The 18357-nt window shown below is 49.6% G+C and overlaps 9 protein-coding genes across 9 annotated transcripts; 5 read left to right on the plus strand and 4 right to left on the minus strand.

The window, feature by feature from the left end:
* Positions 1–2586: 2586 nt before the first annotated feature.
* PHATRDRAFT_bd310 (predicted protein) lies at positions 2587–2835 on the plus strand (the record flags this gene model as incomplete). The annotated part of the gene is made up of 1 exon (XM_002176153.1): positions 2587–2835. A coding segment is annotated over one exon (249 nt), but the record flags the coding sequence as incomplete, so codon positions are not given.
* A 229-nt stretch (positions 2836–3064) lies between these two features.
* Positions 3065–4941, minus strand: PHATRDRAFT_bd1583 (predicted protein). The gene has a single exon (XM_002176158.1). The coding sequence runs from the start codon at positions 4818–4820 to the stop codon at positions 3273–3275; it is 1548 nt and encodes a 515-aa protein (XP_002176194.1). The 5' UTR covers positions 4821–4941; the 3' UTR covers positions 3065–3272.
* A 1361-nt stretch (positions 4942–6302) lies between these two features.
* On the plus strand, positions 6303–7082 carry PHATRDRAFT_bd1185 (predicted protein; the record flags this gene model as incomplete). Its single annotated transcript, XM_002176154.1, has 1 exon — positions 6303–7082. The coding sequence occupies one exon, from the start codon at positions 6303–6305 to the stop codon at positions 7080–7082; it is 780 nt and encodes a 259-aa protein (XP_002176190.1).
* A 1139-nt stretch (positions 7083–8221) lies between these two features.
* Positions 8222–9377, plus strand: PGP (2-phosphoglycolate phosphatase; the record flags this gene model as incomplete). The annotated part of the gene is made up of 3 exons (XM_002176155.1): positions 8222–8344; positions 8445–8898; positions 9010–9377. 3 exons carry the CDS (start codon positions 8222–8224, stop codon positions 9375–9377), a joined length of 945 nt encoding a protein of 314 aa, XP_002176191.1.
* A 1557-nt stretch (positions 9378–10934) lies between these two features.
* Positions 10935–11681, plus strand: PHATRDRAFT_bd1189 (predicted protein; the record flags this gene model as incomplete). The annotated part of the gene is made up of 1 exon (XM_002176156.1): positions 10935–11681. The coding sequence occupies one exon, from the start codon at positions 10935–10937 to the stop codon at positions 11679–11681; it is 747 nt and encodes a 248-aa protein (XP_002176192.1).
* Positions 11682–11795: 114 nt separating this feature from the next.
* Positions 11796–13496, minus strand: PHATRDRAFT_bd1587 (predicted protein; the record flags this gene model as incomplete). The annotated part of the gene is made up of 1 exon (XM_002176159.1): positions 11796–13496. The coding sequence occupies exon 1, from the start codon at positions 13353–13355 to the stop codon at positions 11796–11798; it is 1560 nt and encodes a 519-aa protein (XP_002176195.1). The 5' UTR covers positions 13356–13496.
* An 823-nt stretch (positions 13497–14319) lies between these two features.
* PHATRDRAFT_bd1191 (predicted protein) lies at positions 14320–15309 on the plus strand (the record flags this gene model as incomplete). Its single annotated transcript, XM_002176157.1, has 1 exon — positions 14320–15309. The coding sequence occupies one exon, from the start codon at positions 14320–14322 to the stop codon at positions 15307–15309; it is 990 nt and encodes a 329-aa protein (XP_002176193.1).
* A 131-nt stretch (positions 15310–15440) lies between these two features.
* On the minus strand, positions 15441–17348 carry PHATRDRAFT_bd1874 (predicted protein; the record flags this gene model as incomplete). The annotated part of the gene is made up of 3 exons (XM_002176160.2): positions 16728–17348; positions 16414–16538; positions 15551–16378 (listed from the first exon to the last, which is right to left on the minus strand). Exons 1-3 carry the CDS (start codon positions 17131–17133, stop codon positions 15551–15553), a joined length of 1359 nt encoding a protein of 452 aa, XP_002176196.1. The 5' UTR covers positions 17134–17348.
* Positions 17349–18025: 677 nt separating this feature from the next.
* On the minus strand, positions 18026–18349 carry PHATRDRAFT_bd375 (predicted protein; the record flags this gene model as incomplete). The annotated part of the gene is made up of 1 exon (XM_002176161.1): positions 18026–18349. A coding segment is annotated over one exon (324 nt), but the record flags the coding sequence as incomplete, so codon positions are not given.
* Between the last annotated feature and the right edge of the window lie 8 nt (positions 18350–18357).

The following is an 18357-nucleotide window of genomic DNA, read 5'->3' on the forward strand; positions in this document are numbered from 1 at the left end:
AAATTGACCCACTCTCCAACGACGGAAAGAAGGTAGAAGTGTAAACCAAAACCCCGGAAAGTTACAGTTAAGAATCCTATAATTTCGTATAAAATCAGTGATAATGAGTATCGCGGAAGTAGATCTGACTTCAGGGACGGCTCAATGTATCTATCTCAAAATCACGCCGCTACGTGTAAAGAAGTTATTATGTTGAGTCTAAAGGAGCACGAGCACAATGCTGGACATGAGATAATAAAATTGCCCCACAAGAATAGAGACAGTAAATTAATACCTCTCGAAATTCACGATACCAAAGATCTTTTTTCGCTAGCCATAGTATACGACACTAATGCTGCAATCGGACAAGTTTACTGTCCACGTCGTTCGTCTGTATTCGAGACCAATGTTGAGAAAGCACCTAGACCCCCTACCTACCCTGATCCAACTTATCTTTAACCCCAACAATATGCTTACGAAAAGCAAATTTTTAAGCTTTTTAATCCTCTTTTTGATGGCGGATGAGGACAAGTGGGTCTGCTTGCACAACTAGCTGCTATATTGCTTACAGCTGGCCGGTGCTTACATATCTTGTAAGGGCAGTAATAGGCCAACATTGACTGCGCTGGCTCCAGCCCTGAGAGGCAAGGATTGCGTTAGCTGTATCCCTAGCTAGAGGCATAACACCCCTTTATTTGATGGACAAACCATGAAATATTCTCGTGTATCCTACCCAAGTTGCTTCTTTTCTCCATTTTGCGCTAGACAATAAATGACAGCGTCGAATTGGACGAAAAAAGTCTTGACCGTTAACGGCCAGACGGTAGAAGCTGGGATCGCCATTTGTCTGACTGACTGTGAGTACTCCAACCACTCGGTAGTAGTAGAGTAGTAGTAGTAGTAGTGGTAGTAGGTCGGTACCATCCACACATCCATTATCTACGGAGAGCGCGCGGCCGCGTCCCGTCGTTCCTTGGTAGAGGACGGCCTCGAAACGCTTCCATTTGGCAGCATTTCAAGCAACATCCCCCTCCTCTCTCGTTCGGTTGTAAGGTACGGCAGACCACCAGAACGACATTCTTACAATAACAGGGTAACAGTATTGTAAGTGTAAGTACCATTCCAGTTCCTGTAAGTTACGTTCAGTTCCATTCGCAAGTCCTACACAGACAGATACCGCACAGAAGCAAACACACTAGGACCCAGGCTCGCTGAAGCATTCTTGACTGCGACTTACCGACCATTTCGTTTCGCTCACATTTCTTGTCACGTCCGTCACGTTCGTTCCTTCCTTTTCCATGTTGACTGTGAACCGCAAAAACAGCGTATTTGCCTCGTGTCTGTGGCAATCACTCACAGTCAATCACTCACGGTCAATCCATTTTGAGTTACAGTGCAGTTACTATTAGTTGATATATCTCTTTGTTGGATTCGTTTTCCTTAAGTTTGTCTTGGTATTTATTCTTGACGAGCAGGAACAATATGACTCAAAACCCTCAGGAAAAGAACGACGATTTGGCGCTCGCCCCTCCTACACTCCTCACGGCCAATCCGCTCGCACCGTCTCCTCCCGTGGTACCAACGACAACCCCCGCAGCGTCAGCGTCGGCTCCCACTACGTCCATTAGCAATGCTGCCACTGCGACGACGACAACAACCGTAGCCGCTGCCGCGGGAGCCAAACGTCCTCCGCAAGCGCCAGCGACAACGGCGGTACCCGCCGTCAAGAAACCCAACACCAATTCCACCACGCAACAATTGCAACAGCAGATTCAACAACAACTGCAGCAACAGCTGCAGGCACAATTGCAAGCCGCCGCCGCACGGGGACAACAGGCCAACATTACTCCCGAACAAATCCAGGCGCAGGCGCAAGCCATGGTGCAAGCCGCCGCGCAAGCCCAAGCCGTGGTAGCCGCCGCCAAATCCAGGGGAGACGGTCTCGTGCCCATGAACGCAGCGCAAATTCAAGCACTCTCGCAGATTCAGGCACAAGCCATTGTTCACGCGCGCAAGAGCTCGGGAACACCGCAACAGATACAGACGCAAATTCAGTTGCAGGCGCAAGCACTCGTTCACGCACATACGCAAGCACAAATACAGGCCGGAATCTACAAGGGAGAGGTCAAGGAAGAATCCAAAATCGCACGAGGCGCTGCCGCCTCGGCTCCGACGCCCGCTGCGGTTACGGCGTCGGCAGCCGCCGCCAAAATAACCGGTAGCAATTCGACCGCCGCGTCCACTGCCGTGCTGGCGTTGACACCGTCGCAGATACAGCAGCAAGCCGATTTGAAACGCCAACACGAGTCGGAACGTGCGGCGAACCCTAGTAACCCCGCAGCACTCGCCGCCCGGCACCAGACTCAGTTGGACGAGTTGCAAGCGTCCTTTCGTCAACAAAACAGTTCTCTGGGGCTCGTGCCCAATCCGGTCCTCAACGCGACATCCATGGATATAGGTGACGAAAGTAGTAACGCTCTCACCGCCGCGCAACCCCAACCCTCCAGCAACAGTCCACAGTTCCTCGCCCAACTCAACGGCTCCCTCAATTCTTTCTGGCAAGACAGTTTCGATCTTATTCAAAAACTACAAGAGCAGACGGAGCAAGACTTTAAGAACCACAACGATTTACCGTTGGCCCGCATTAAACGGATCATGAAGTCCGACGAGGATGTGCGCATGATATCAGCCGAAGCTCCCGTACTTTTTGCCAAGGCTTGTGAACTCTTTATTTTGGATTTGTCGATTCGGAGCTGGAATTATTCCCAGTTGCACAAAAGGAGGACCTTGCAAAAGGAAGATGTTCGCGAAGCTATTCAAAAGACAGATATCTTTGACTTTTTGGTCGATGTCATTCAGTAAAGAAGCTGTGGTATTGGCTGTTGGAATGGGTTTTTTTTTGTGTCGATTTGGGGGTAGGGAAGCCGGTAGACCGTATGTAATTGGTAATGCAAAGTAACGACGCTTGCACTACTTTTGTCCCTGTTCCAAGTTTTTGTCTCGAGTGTGTAGTTGGGTGGAGCGAAGATTCTACCGTTTGCTCGCGCCTCTGACCGTACAAAAATGCACTACATTGCAAATTTTCATTCACATTTTCACAAGAAAGGTTTTATACTTCTAATTACTTGGGGCTATTGGATACATGAGAGAGAAATTGGTCTTGGCTGTGTATGTAAATTGTATACGCGCAGGAACATGCAGTTTTTACATTCTCGAGAGGAAATGGCGGATGCAGCTGTACATGAACAGGAAAAACGCACGATTGTTTTGGGGCTAATAGTTGTGCCTCTGGTCTAGACAACCACGTCAATGGGTTCCGGCTTGGGCTTGCCAAAGTGGTCGAGAGTGGCAAGACACTCGTCGGCATTGTTACCGTATACACCCATGTTGATCTTGGTGAGCCCAGGTTCGGTTTCCAAAACAGCAAAAAGAACAATCTGCGCGTGCCCTTCGTTGGCTGTGTTGAACTCCTCGACTTGCGCAAAGAGCTCCACAGCGGTTCCGTAAAACGAAATCTTGCCGCTGCGACGGAACAGACCAACTTCGTATCCGTACTTGTCCCGCAGCAAGGATGCCACCATCAATGACGGGCAGGAACCAGTCACACGGGGATTGACGTCAACTAGATAGCCTTGGCCGTGCTTGTCGAAGAGCACATCAACACCGCAAAAGCCCCAGAATCCCAGTGACTGGCAGTAGGTAGCAACGTCCTTGACGTAAGGCAACTGGATTTCACGCAAGTAGTCTTGGTCCTCTTGGAGCAAATACGAGTCGGAAGAAAAAGTGCCGTCGTCGTTGCGGATGTTTTCGTTGGAACCGAGCCAGACGATTTCGCCGTTGGGGTGCATGAAGAAGTGACAGGCAACGTTGCGTGCAATTTCCACAAACTCGGTAACGACAAAAGTCGGATTGCCCGACTCGGCCAAAAAGGCGTGAAACTCGGCCTCGTCTTGGTCGTTGCGAATAACAAAAATGCCCTTGCTGCCCATGGAGTGTGTGGTTTTGGCAATGCAGGGTCGTTGTTGAGAAGTGTTGGCGAGAAGCTTAGTGGTCTTGTCCGTCATGAGATGAATGGCATCCTTACCCACCATGTGATAGTGCACGTGTGGGTCGTTGACGTGGTTGGTAATGGTTTCCACCGGAAGATATGCGTATACGTGTGCTTCGTTGGGAATCGAGGAAACAAAGGAAGGTGCCGTAAAATCGGGCACGTATCGCGTCCAGTGCTCCATCAGACCCGCCGGCGGCTCGCCATTGCGCAAAAAGGAAGGAAAAGTGCTACCGTTCATCATTGAATAGCGGCAGGGTCCCAAGATGCCTTTGCTTATGGACGGCGCCGGTGGATAGTCGTGGAACTTGTAGACTTGTCCATTGTAAAATGACGAATCCGTGGTGGATGTCGAAGGACTCTCGAAAAGCAAAATGACGTTCGAAGTGTCCCTGTTCTTGTAGCGCAAACCATCAGCAATGAGATCGGAATAGCGTGTCTTGCGGTCCCATGCTTTGACACGGAAGCAAGGCGCGTAGTTCTCGGATTCGGAAATGGAGGACACCAGGGAAGCTGTGTCGTCCGAACGCGTGAGATCTTCGAGCGAGCTCAGATTCGTCGACGACGTGCCGCCGAACGTCTTGGAGGTCGTGACAAAAACAACTTTGGAAGGGTGGGGTTTCTCGATCCGTACCTGTTGCGACTCGTCCGCAGCAGCAACGGTATTTGTTGCCGATCGCGAGGCGTCCATCGGGAGGCCTTTCGGAGCCGTCGGCCATTCTCGGAGCTCACTCGAAGAAACCAACAAGGTCGACGTGTTCTGCTCTCTGCGGGTGCTTGTATTGTTTCCCATGACTCGGCAGACTTATTTTTGGACGGCAATGGAAAACAACGGAATCGATTGTGTGCACTCGAATGTCATCGGTGCGAGTGGGAACCGTCCAGTCGAAAGAGGAATCCTTACCGCACGGCAAGTCGTTACCGCATTCTACGCCAATTCTACACCGCGGTCTTTCTTCGACCATTGGACCTCTCGTCCAAAATGTGGAGAGCTCACACTCATGATTACGAGTCATACACAGTTCTACGAGGACCAAGGCACGAGTAAAGGGAGTCGCCCAATAAGTAATCGAATCTTCACCAGGTGTTTTGCCTTCGTGAAAATTCAGCACGGTCTTTTGTTAGACAAACTACTGTAACTGTAAATGAAAAATTGAAAAAAGAGCTCTGTTTGTTCGTTTGTCAGTAGTCATTATCTTACGTGTCCTACGGCAGACAGAAACGCCTCCTTCGTCGCAATTCCGAGGACGACCCAATCAAATGGATGGACAGGGAAAGTATAGGGATTGTGTACAATGTATATTACGTTATACCTGTCGTAGTATTGAGTTCCAGATATCCGGTACGACATTTATATTTACAAAAGTCTTGTTCTGTAAAGTATTATTGACTATGAATGTTTCAAAAGAATCAGATCGTGTTCCGGCCTGTTTCGTATTTATCACGAACCTGCGCCAACAATAACTCTTTTACAGTCACGGTCTTGTTTCAGTCCAGCAAACTTGACGCAACCTTGCACAGGGTGTAAAACTGTATTATGTCCAAACCTCGTACACGGGAGTAAAATGGAAACAGAACTTGAAACTCATAAGTTCAGTATATACGAATTGCATAACTTACGCGGACTTTGCTCTTGCTTGACACCTCATTTTCGATTCGTCATGCCAAGAGGGCCACGCTTCATATTTTAAGTTGGCACCGTCAGTCTTTGATTCGTCCCCTATACGCATCAAATGTTCTGATTATATTCTTTGCAACAAAAACATTTAACCCCTCCTTGGAAATTAAGAAGCGACGGAGCTCCAAGTAGACAAAAGGGTTGAACTAGGGCACTTATTACTCTACCAGCCGAGTGGAAAGAAAATTTGTCCGACATACATACTCGAGTAAACGCTTCGAGGTTGGTAGGTAGAATGTGTTGAGGGTAAAATCCAGCTTTCCAATTTTGGTTTTCTGATCGGGTAGACAACCTTCTATTAGACTACAGAAAAAATTACTTAACGAATTCACATAAGTGTAAACGACGGATCGAGAGACTTATATTTCGCAGCTCTAAAAGTCAAAAACAGTTTCGTGAATGCCTGATGAAAACCCTTGTCTTAGAATTGCTCTTTATGTACTGTGTTGACAGTGAATACCATCTCTAGTGAATACCATCTCTCTAAAACTCTACTCAGATGCAAAAGATTTACCCATGACGGTCAAAGTTTAACAGATCGGCTATTTTGTTTCACTACTTTTACCTCACATGGAATACGTCCCGGTCCTTGACATCATGTCAGAAAAGAAGCTGAGCTTTCGGGACGAAGGTCGCCCACTATATCCGCAGGAAAAGCTTGGTTTGAAGGAGAGTCTACCCAAGAAAGATGCTTCGCATCAAGGAAAATCAGCTGCGAACACTTGTTCCGAAGCGTCGTCAAGTGTGTCACTAGCAAGCAATAAGTACATTGTTCCCAGGCTCAATGATGTTCTACTCGGCCGGGGACGTAAATTAGAGGCACATGCGGGCAACAAGGCATTCCGTGATACCATCGACTCCTTCCTTCCTCGATTCGACTTAGAGAGAAGTCGCAATGGAAGAAGCCGTTTATTTGACGAAATTGTTCATTTTGTTTGCAAAGATGGCGTCCAGTTTCTTCAACAAAACGAACTTTCGGGCGAATGGGAGGTAGCTCCAATTGAAATTGGCCGGGCAAAGGTTGGGCAATCCCTTCGATATCGCCAGCGACAAAAAAAGCGACGAATCTCTGATGAAGAAGATCCCATTTTTGTTGAGCCCGCTACAATTGGCACTATGAAGGAACGTTTTCCATCAGTGCCTAGCTCGCGAAACGAACCGCTTTTGACCGATGAGCAAATTCTGCGCGCAATTGGGGAAACCCTAGTCTCTGATTCTCTTCCAGACGAATGCGAAACAGAGGATGCTTTCAGCTATTCAGGCGAATCGAGCGAAGATCCGGTATATCAGGATTATTCTTACAACAAATTGAGATTCAAAGGCTTGCTGACTAATTCTGAACACTGGTGGGAACATCTTGTAAAGGATAGTGTCTAGAATCGCCGAGGAGCTCCATCAAAGTCGCAATTGTCTGGTGCGGCCGTGTCCGACCTTTAGTGGTTACAGTGAGGAAATCGGTGTCAGACGGAATGAATTGAGCCGACGGTCCCAAACAGTCTCAAAACTTGTTCCATCTTACTAGCTATGCCATCGAAAAGGAAAATTAAATGTGCACAACCCGGAATTTCTTGTGATAATCGCTTCCTTAGCTAGATAGCGCGTTCAGATCCTAGACTCGGCCCTTGTTCAGTTTATTTCAGCCTTGGCAGAAGCATTCCGCATTATTGTTTTTCGATGCAAGGCCTTGGAACACATAGCGAAGCCGATCTTGAAGCTTTAGTTTCCCTGGCATGTGACAGTGAACAGTTGACTCGTGGATGTTGAGGTCTTTTCTGGGCTTACATAGACAGACCTCGCGTAGGTTTCAAATCCTGCTAGCGATTGATGAATCTGGAAATGGGCGAGGGCTTATGCAAGTCGTTTTCAGGTGGTTAGCTGCTAATATTTCAAGTGAAAGTAACGAAAGCGCGATACCAATCGAAAATTGATATCAGCAATCTTTCAGCTTCATATTACCAAATCGACGCTGTGTTCAGTGAGCCAATGTTCTATTGTAGTCGAGCTGCACATTGACCGACCAATGAGCTTGTTCACAGTCAGTGACGGGGCATATGGATCAATCCTTCTTCAGCCGCGATATGTAGGGCTTGCTGATTGAATGTGGTTACAATTAGATTCACTGTCAAAAGAAACCGTCATTTCTATTGCTTGAAGTATTTAAATTAAAATTGTTTTTGTTTTTAAACATTATTTGAATATCCATCGTGGCAAACGTCACTCTCTTCCCAGTCCCAATGTATGCGCGTGTTTCACGGTGACTTAGCTTCTTCCTAGATCTATTCTCAGATTCGCTATTGCTTATCGCTCTCTCTTTCTTCACTCTGCCAACAAGCTCAAAGGGCATCTACTTCGTCCAGAGGCAATCCCTTCAATTCACAGCCTGTCGTGTTTTCTTTTAATACAGGAAAATGCGTTTTCCTCGTTCACTTCTCGCAGCAGCTCTGGCTAGCGCGACAACAGCTCGTAGTTCGGTATCGGCCTTCACTCCTCGGGTCGCGCTCCTCCCCCGTACAAGAATGACATCGTCAAAGACGGCGTCGTCCCTAGCAGCCAACGTTATCAAACTCAGCGACCCCGAAAAGGAACTTCTCGATCAAGTCGACGTCTTCATTTTTGATTGTGACGGCGTCATTTGGAGGGTACGTCCCAAATCTCTGTAGACTCTGTCCTGCCTCTAGAAGCAAACCGTTCTTATACGTCGACTTCGTGCTTCCATCTCTTGTTTGAATCAACACACAGGGCGATTCGTTGATTGATGGCATCCCAGAAACCTTAGCCAAATTGCGAGCCGCTGGCAAGAAAATGTTTTTCGTCACCAACAATTCCACGAAGTCTCGCGCTGGCTACAAGAAAAAGTTCGATGGACTCGGCTTGAACGATGTACCAGCGGAAGAAATCTTTTCCTCGTCGTTCGCCGCGGCGGCGTATTTGGAGCAGACAAAATTCAAAGACACAGGCAAGAAAGTTTACATAATTGGTGAAGTCGGAATTTGTGAAGAGCTTGATTTGATTGACGTCCCTTATATTGGTGGGCCGGCCGACTCCAATAAGCAACCCGATATGGGATCGGGTGGCATGCTCGAAGTGGATGAAGATGTGGGCGCTGTGGTTGTTGGATTTGATCGTAACGTCAACTATTACAAGATTCAGTACGCGCAATTGTGTATCAACGAACACGACGCTCAATTTATAGGTAAGTGGAGGTGTTGTGGAACAAATGTTGACTGGTAGTATTGTGCGAAGTTTCAGCAGCCTTCCTCAAACTTGTGTATGCGCAATACGACCATTTTCTTTTCTCTCACAGCCACCAACTTGGATGCTGTCACACACTTGACGGACGCTCAGGAATGGGCTGGAAATGGAAGTATGGTGGGCGCCATCAAAGGGTGCACTGGCCAGGAACCACTTGTCGTAGGCAAACCGAGTCCCCTGATGATTGATTATCTTGAAAACAAGTACGGGATGGATCGTTCCCGCATTTGCATGGTTGGAGATCGCTTGGATACGGATGTGCTGTTTGGTACCGACAACGGGCTTAAAAGCTTGCTCGTTCTTTCCGGGGTGACATCGGAAGAAAAGCTCCTGTCGCCCGAAAATTCTATTACGCCAGACTTTTACGCCGACACTATCAATGATTTTTTTGCCGCAGCGCCCGCACCAAAGGAAGCTTAGATGTAGCGAGCAAAAAAATGAAAAAATTGCGGGTTTGTTTCAAAAGGTGAAAATAGCTTTGCATCTATATCGTTGAAGGTCATCCTGTAGGTGCAAAACGCTTCAGAGAGAGAGATACAGGCAGGCGGACAATGCTTCATTACTCCAAGGAGCTTGCTTGGCTTCGTTTGCGTTTATTGGTATGGCTCAATCACAGCGCTGGTCGTTTTGACAAAGCCACTCCCAACTGAAGTAAAACGAATGATATACAGCCAGTTTAGGTACACTCTACGAAAGGGTTCTTAAATTTCTCTATGCAACGTGTTCATAGATATTCAAGTAGCTTGGTCGATTTCGTCATGTATATATGCATCTTATCACTGTGTACTCTTGAAGCGGTGCTTGAACAATCTCAACTAAGAGTTTTGTAAGCATCTCGAACCAGTCAATGAAGACAATACGTTCGACAACAAACATCTGGCATGGATAAGTCAACTTTCTATCTTGTGGTCAACCTTAGGGTGACACGGTGGTACGTGGCCGGCGTTTGGGACGATTGCCCGTGACCTTCGCCCGGCCTCGGCCCGTGGCGACTTCCCGAGAATCAACTGTTTGCACGCAAGTGGCACTATCCCGAGGTACGTCAAAATCAAAGTCTAACTCGGATCCCGAGCTAGCGTTTAACTCTTCCAGCAAGTTTCCGAGTCGCTTCGAATTGGATCTTTTTCCTCCCCGCTTGCTCCGGCCTTTGTCTTCGTTGTCCTGATTCTTCTGGACTTCGACGGAATCCATCGTCACAATTGTTGAGTCTTCCTGAGTGGGAAGAACCTGCGATCGACACTTTTCCTTTTCGAAAAGCTTAGACAAAGAGTCCTTGATCATTTTGATGATCTTCAAATGGTTTTTGTCTAGAGTAGAGAGTGCTGTTGACTAGAGCGGAAAAGGTGTTGATGCGGGTCGATGCCCGTCAAAAGTGTGTGTGGAAACTCGAATTTGCGCATCCAGTCTCTATATCGACGATTGTGACCCTCAAACCAAAAAGACCAACTTGGAACACAGCCACATTCAGCGTATAGTAACTTGGTCTACCATAATAGCACAATAACAGTGTTGATATTGCCCAAATAACTACTTAACAAATTTGAACGAACATCACTTTAACGGGTCATAAACCAAAAGACATTAATCATGTCTTGCCATGTAACCTAAGATCTTTTGTGGGTAGGCAGATGATAGGTTTGTGTAACTGTTAGTCTCCCATTTTGACATACGAAGGTACTGCATTGTAGGGTTTGCGAATGGTTCAAAACGGAGATTGCGACAAAGCACGTGCTCCTTTTGACATAAAGAGGACAGAAGCCCGAACGATGAAACAGACCACGGTTTTCATGTGATTTTGCAGGGATGATACCACCGTGCTTCTTTTTTTTTTGTAAATTCTGGCTTGATGATTGACCTGCGCGGCGCACCCGGAGACTATCAACGAATCAACCAAACCATCTTTGACTTGCGCTCCTCGCCAGTAATCTACTTGGTTGGCAGAAGACGCTAGAATCGTTCGGCAGGGCGAGACGAACTATGAATAAGATTCCACTCTCTCTTTTGATACTCTTCGCGACGGCGTGCTACGCATTTGCCTTTTCGCAAAGATGGAAGTCGAAGGATCGCCGCTACTCGTCACAGCTCGCCGCAATGGATTCTGGAAGCTCCCCTTCTCGACGGGCCTTTCTGAGTGCCGCTACTAATGTTGTAACCACTGTTGGAATCGGTGCGACTCCTGCTTGGGCAGGAATTGACCCCAGCGCTCTCAAAAACTTACCAGTCGAAGGGGACTCGGCCGGAACCGTAACTCGCCTCCAGCAGATTGAAAATTTACAAAAGCCCGCATCGGATCTTGAAGATCTTCCCTATACGGGATTGCCGAGCGGAGTGTCATATCGTGAATTCCGTCAAGGAAAGGGAGAGGCTACGGTTCAGGATGGCTCCCGGGTCGCTGTGGAAATGACCATTCGATGCAAATCGTTCGCCACCAATATCGAACCCGGCGGTCTCAAGTACTTTTCCACCAAGGATGACACCGACTTTAACGAACTTGCCTTTACCGTTGGAATAGGCGATATTTTGCCCGGGTTGGAAGAAGGTATGATAGGGATGCGTAAGGGCGCGATTCGTCGCATTGAAGTGCCGGCGACGATGGTATTTGCGGCCAAAAAGGCTGACCAGTTGCCTTTGCCAACCACCAAAGATGGCAAGCGCCGCTTCGAAAGCTTGTTCAAGACGGATGCTACCTTGCTTTTTGAAGTTCTCGTGACACGAATAAAATAAACGGAAAACGCTACAGTCAAAGTAAAATCGGTGATGGTTTCTTACACAAAGTTTATCGCCATTCACTTTGTTCAGTACAATGTTGAGTGAGCGTGCGCGTGTAGCTCATTGAACTTACTGGGACTGAGACGATGCAGAACCGTCGGAATCGTCCCCAATTGCCGTCGCTCGTTTGTTCAAATGTCGGGACGATGTGACGGCTAATCCGTTCGCTGAGTCGCCTTGACAGTCATCCACGTCTTCGTTATCTTTGGGCAGTGACTCTTCTCGTTGAATGGTGCGGTGTAACCACACGCAGTAGGGTGGTGTGAATGTGACTAGCACAACGCCGCAAATCAAATTTACCAACCTTGCGTGGCCGTCCGATGCGGCGGCAATAATCGGGTACTGCAACAATGAAGCAATTGCACTAATGAGCAGTCCTAGACCAGCCAAGGTACCAAACGACTTGTATCCGAAGCGTTTGCCAACATGCGAGAAGAACATGGAAAAGACGAGCATGCGCCCGAGACCGTTCGCTGCGAGGCCAATGACTTGTACATCCAGATTGGCGTCGCCGGCGAGTACAAAAAAGGATACACTGCACAGTAAACTAGAGAGAAGCTCGGCCCACCCTAGTCCAAGCTTGTCGGCTAAAAATCCAGCGGCTGGTGACACAACCGCCGCACTGGCGTAAAGAATGGAGAATAAATCGGTATAGAATCCGTCATCATCTCCCTTGTCCTCTAGTTGAAAGCCCAGTCCCCCGATGTAGTACTGCAGCGGCACCACGAGGACGGAAAACCAACACACCAAGAGTATATATTCCGTGGACCACATAAGTTCCCACACCGACACATCCTCTTCAATGGGTTTGTTGTCGAGCTGGTTCAAAGCGCTCGAAGTGTCCTCGACATCTGCTGTGGTGTTGCATTTGGTGCTGGGATTGCTCTGTATTCTGTTGACAACTCCTGTATTCTTTCCCTGTGGTGATGCTGGATCCGACTCGGTATCTTCCACGACCGTGGGTAGTTGCGGTTCCGATGTCGACACGAACGTGGGATCCGTTTCGGAATTGGCGCTCGTTGCCGGGTTTGCGGATTTCGATTCCAAAAGGTAAGACGTTCCCGTGGGCAACAAAAGTGCCGCAAGGAGGGCCATTCCCAACATGACGGCACAGAATCCACCAAAGGTTGCCTTACGCGACGCTCCTGCCGAGGTCAAACCTAAAAAGACGAGACCGGATACTTGAAAGGCTCCGGAAAGAGATGCCAGTACGGCACCGGCGTTGGATGGAAAGAGCGAAGCCACCGGTTGCAAACACAACTGCACCCCGGATCCCAATCCCATGACTGCGAGTGCGATCGATATCGCTGGACCTTGATTCGGATCCACCAGAGCCATCCCCAAGGCTCCCATGGCGGTGGCGCCAAAGGCCAATATTGTGACAATCTTGGTACCGAAGCGATCGCGGGCGATTCCCGTCAAGAAGCGACATCCTTGGGTACTCCAGGCCCCTGCCGTAAAGGCCGCTCCCAACTGTTTTTCCGAAAGGACGGATCCGTCCCTTTTCAACTGCTGTCGAAGTGCGGGCCATCCGTACACGAGACCACCCGCGAGCGAAACCGATGAGAAGGCAAAGGCGTACAGTATCCAACGACGGAAGCGGACCGGCAAGTGCGCATGGAATGACATGCTGCACGACTAGCGGATTCAGGGTTCGTCAGGCACCGAAAGGAGATTGTTTTCGAATTTGGAACGATAGGAATGTGACATCCATCAGTTCGTATACAGAGAACTTTTGCCAGTAAGAGGTTCGGTATACGGTCACGGTTATGCCGAACTTGTGAGCGGAAGAACGTTACGAGGGGATGTCGTGATGGGATACGGATTCTCGTAGCCCTGACAGTCACAGTCCGTCGAACCCCGATTTCCAAGTAAATCTTGGAACATCAGGTTTCAAAGCCAAAGGCCCCTACCCTATCCTGTCAATCGATAATAAGACGCTGACGTCGAGCCTTCGCTCGGGTAATATAAGGGCTAACAAAGGCCATTCTCAATCTCCGGGTCTCTGTCTTATCGGAAATTCCCGTTTGACAAAAACATCCCGCAAAAGAGAAATTGTTCACAGAATTGCACCGTTGCCCTTCCGTTCGGGCTCCCCGGACTTCATCCTTATCCTGTGGGCAACGTCGAGAACGACCGCGGTTACGAGACGTGGCCTGTAAGTGCAACGAAATGTATAGCCGGTGAAAGTCGTCACGACGACGCCATAGACCGCAGAGAGGGGTGACGCCATGTGCGGGGACGGTGGTGCTCGCTGTCAATACATCGAGCGGGGGCTAAGGAGATCTCCTGTTCCTCCGTTTCGGTAGTACCGTTAGTACTACCAGTACGTACCTATATTCTGTAGTAGAATAAGCCAAAAGTGCTACCGCTTCCAACCGGTCTCTCTCCAATAGTTGTGTCGCACCTCGTTGGTGGAAGGTTTGAGCCTGGAATTTTGTACGTCGAGACCGGTTGGAACGAGTAAAGCTTGCACTGATACGTGAGCCAAGCTCCTTTTTCCTCCGCATCTCTCTCATAAAAATTTGCTCTGCCGCTGGCCTACCCAATTTTGTGGCTTTGATTTCGTAATCTTCGCTCTTTCCTCACACTCATGAAGCTCAACCAACAACCAGCTATCCGTACGGTCAGTTTCGATAGAATGGAACCCGACGACGATACCAACGTTCCGGTACCCATGGAAACGATGGAGATCAAACATCCTTCCAAAGAAGACAAACTCCCTTGTGGCTCCTTTGGCATGATGTCCTTAGCGATGCGCGTTCCGACCAAGCTCGACTATCACCCCCGTTCACGTTTGGTACACGGGATACTCCGCTACCGAGCAGCGGCTTCCTTCGTTCAATTTCCATTGTCCCGAGGTGCGTCGACGAACTCGACGGATCGTGCCGCTGCCTCTTCCGCCCAGCTCGAGTACGCCGTACAGCATGCCGACGGTACGGAAACCACCGTGTTGCGGGCCGTCCAGCGTGGCCACACTCGCTGCTACGATATTTACGACGCAACGTCAAAAACAACTTCACCGATTGCCGTCTTGCAAAAGTCGTGGACGAACGCATCCTCGATTGCGTACGCCTTGTCTCTCGTTTCGAACGATGTGGATGATGAACGTCCTTGCAGCAAAGACAATCAGATGTTCACGGTTGCGTGTATCGTCTACACCATTCCTTCGTTGCTCTCCGCCCTTGTCGACGCACCGGCTCGTCAAGCCGAAATGGTGTTGCGGACCGAAACGGCCATCTCCCACGAGCTTAATCACCAGGAAAACGATGCTCTGCTCCAATGCTGTCAAAAGGAGTGGCAAAGTAGCCGGACTTTGCAACGTCTTGTCAGGGGTGAGAACAACAGCTTGGTGGCTTTGCAGCATAAAGATGCCTACGACAAGGGCGAAGGTCGCTATGGACTCAACTTTTGCGGACGTGGCAAGGAAACGTCCCGAAAGAATATGCAACTCACGGACGCCAAGGGCCGGGTCGTTGCGCAGATTGCGAAACTCGAACGTCACGTCTATCACGTGGACCATCGGGCACCCCTTTCACCTCTTCAGGCCATGGGATTCGCCATTGCCCAATGCGATCTTTAAAGTGGACAGCTGTGATAAACAACTAGTGGCATGTCCGCGAGGAGCCAACCGTTCTACGCTGGGGAAAGACGAAACGAACGATAGACAAGCTGCGATGACACGAGAGACGCGTGCCTCCCGTAACGATTGTTAGGCATAAAATGAATCTTATAAATCACCTTTATACAACTTTTTTCTCTCGCATACGACTCTGTTCGGAATTAGTCTACTGCGGTGGTCCATCATTGCACAGTTGTTGCAGTTACGCCATCCATTCGGTTTTACGGAATCCCATGCCGGGGTATTTGGCGCCGGCGCCGAGTTCTTCTTCGATACGGAGCAACTGGTTGTACTTGGCCGTACGTTCGCCGCGGCAGGGTGCGCCGGTCTTGATTTGACCGGTGCAGAGTCCAACGGCGAGATCGGCAATGTAGTTGTCTTCGGTTTCTCCCGAGCGGTGCGAGGTCATAACGCCCCAGCCGTTCTGCTTGGAAAGTTTGACGGCGTCGATGGATTCGGAGATGGAACCAATCTGGTTGACCTTGAGGAGCAAACAGTTGGCGGCCTTTTCGTCGACGGCTTGTTGAATCTTGACCGGGTTTGTAACGGTCAAATCGTCTCCAACGATTTGTACCTTTTCACCGACTTGCGCAACAATCTTGCTCCAGTTGGTCCAGTCGTCCTGGTCAAAGGGATCTTCGATCGTCACAATAGGATACTTGTCAATCAATGCCTTGTAGTAGGCGATCATTTCGTCACCAGACTTGACGGCGGAGGTATCCTTATCGGCGCCGGTTGTTTTGAAATCCAAATCGTACTGGTCCTTTCCTTTGACTTTGAATTCGGAACTGGCCACGTCGAGACCAACGGAGATCTTGTCCGTGTATCCGGCCAAGTCGGCGGCTTCCATGATCATATCAAGGCCGCTTTCCACATCGCAGGGCGGCGCAAATCCGCCTTCATCCCCAATGAGGGTAGCGTCACCACCGAACTTTCCCTTGATGACCTTTTTCAAGTTGTGAAAGATTTCGCAACCAATCGACATGGATTCGGTAAAGGTCGCGGCACCGGTGGGAATGACAAAGAACTCCTGGAAAGCGAGTTTGTTGCCCGCGTGTTCGCCACCGTTAATAACGTTGAAACAGGGCACCGGAAGGGTGTGCGGGATGGGTTGCCGGCAATGTCGGCGTAGTGCTGCCACAAGGGAATGCCGCGCGACGCCGCACCGGCTTTGCTAATGGCGAGGGAAACTGTTTTCCAAAAAGATAAAAGCAAAACAAGCAGCAAGGTAAAGAGGCAGTGTGAGTGAACGAACGCTCAAGTACCAACACGTAGCGTCGGGTGATGCTCTATTCGATGGAATTGCTGCAACAAGACCAAACGTTACACCAGTGCACAGTGTCGTAGACAGGCAAAAAACGCAACACAACGATACTTACTGCCCAAGATCGCGTTGGCGCCTAGATTGGCCTTGTTGGGCGATCCGTCCGTCGCCAGCATGACTTGATCAATCGCTCGCTGATCGGCAGTATCCATGCCCATAACGGCGTCGGCCAGAATGGTGTTGACGTTCTTGACGGCGGTGAGGACGCCCTTGCCCATGTACCGCGATCCGCCGTCCCGGAGTTCGGAAGCTTCGTAAATGCCGGTGGAAGCTCCGGACGGCACCGACGCGGTGAAGGTTCCCTGCGCCGTCGTCACGTCGACTTCGACGGTGGGATTCCCCCGACTGTCGATGATTTCGCGTCCGTGGACACCCGTAATGGCCGACAGGAAACGACGCGACGACGACGACGCGCGCGTCGTAGAAATATTGCGGCGGAGCACTGGACGACTCCACATCATACTGTGAATGTGTTTAGCTAACGGTGAACGAATACGAACAATACGTTTTTAATTCGGTACCGAAACGGGAAAGCTAGCAGCAAGGTGAATCGCTAGACTAACAAGTAGTTTCGGTGAGGCAAGCAATGGACTGTAATTGCTTTAAAGAGTACGCGACGGTACTACTAGTAGAGGATAGTAGGTAGATATGTGTGATGACGAAACGGGGGAGTATCTTTTGGGAGTTGTGCCGCAGAAGAAAAAGGCGAACGCGAACAACCGTAAACTTCCGACGGTGGTGCCGTGCCGTCGCCGAGACCGCAAGATGTGTACGTGTACAAAGACACTACGGAAGGCGCGCTGTTGGGGGGACGCACGGAAGGACCGAGAATCTAGGACAGACCGCCACTACTCGAGAAATATCTGGACCGGATTCACAAAATCACCATCACTGTCAGTACGTGGTCGTTCCTACGTAGACGTCCACGTACCCGACGTGGATCCGTATGATTGGAACGAACGCGGGAAAGACGTACGTCAGTCTCGGCCTCCCGGTTCGACACAACCCCACACTCTCTATGGTCCCGATTCTCGTCCGTCTTCCCTATCACGAGTTTTTCTCCGCGAAAAGCCAAGTTCCAAAAACTAGACACGGCAGGGGCCGTAAGTATGCCACCGACTAACTAGTGTGTGTGTGTGTGTGTGTGCGCCAATAATTCTCGTGTAAATCAACTTGGTTACTACTAGAGTCGTTGATACCACCTACTAATTTATTCGTTTGGGGTTGGAAAGGAGGGGCGGGGGCATTGCGGTCCGTCCAAAGGGTATTGATCGTACGGGAATCCACAAATGCACCCGTTCGTGTACGCCAAGTGTACATTGGTGCACGCGACACACACGCGTTGACGCAAGTTTAGTTGAGCACGCCGTTGCACTTGAGGTCTTCAGCAGCTTGGCACAGACGCGCGGCCATGGCTTCTTCCCCGGCCCGGAGACTCATACGGGGATCGTAATACTTCTTGTTGGGCTTGTCGGCACCGTCGGGGTTACCAATCTGTCCCTGCAGGTACTCGCGGTTGGTGGCTTCGTACTCGCGGACACCGTCCCAGAAGGCCCACTGCGTGTCCGTGTCAATGTTCATCTTGACGACGCCCGCTTCAATGGCGTACTGAATGTCTTTGACGTCCGAACCGGATCCACCGTGGAAGACAAACAGCATGGGCTTGTTGTCATCACTGCCTTCCT

Source organism: Phaeodactylum tricornutum, genomic scaffold (assembly GCF_000150955.2).
Source record: "Phaeodactylum tricornutum CCAP 1055/1 PHATR_bd_11x23 genomic scaffold, whole genome shotgun sequence".
In the NCBI taxonomy this organism is placed as follows: Eukaryota; Bacillariophyta; class Bacillariophyceae; order Surirellales; family Neidiaceae; genus Phaeodactylum; species Phaeodactylum tricornutum.

Coding starts and splice junctions, on each gene's coding strand:
- PHATRDRAFT_bd1583 (XM_002176158.1), bottom strand. CDS start 4,820: ATGGGAAACAATACAAGCACCCGCAGAGAGCAGAACACGTCGACCTTG.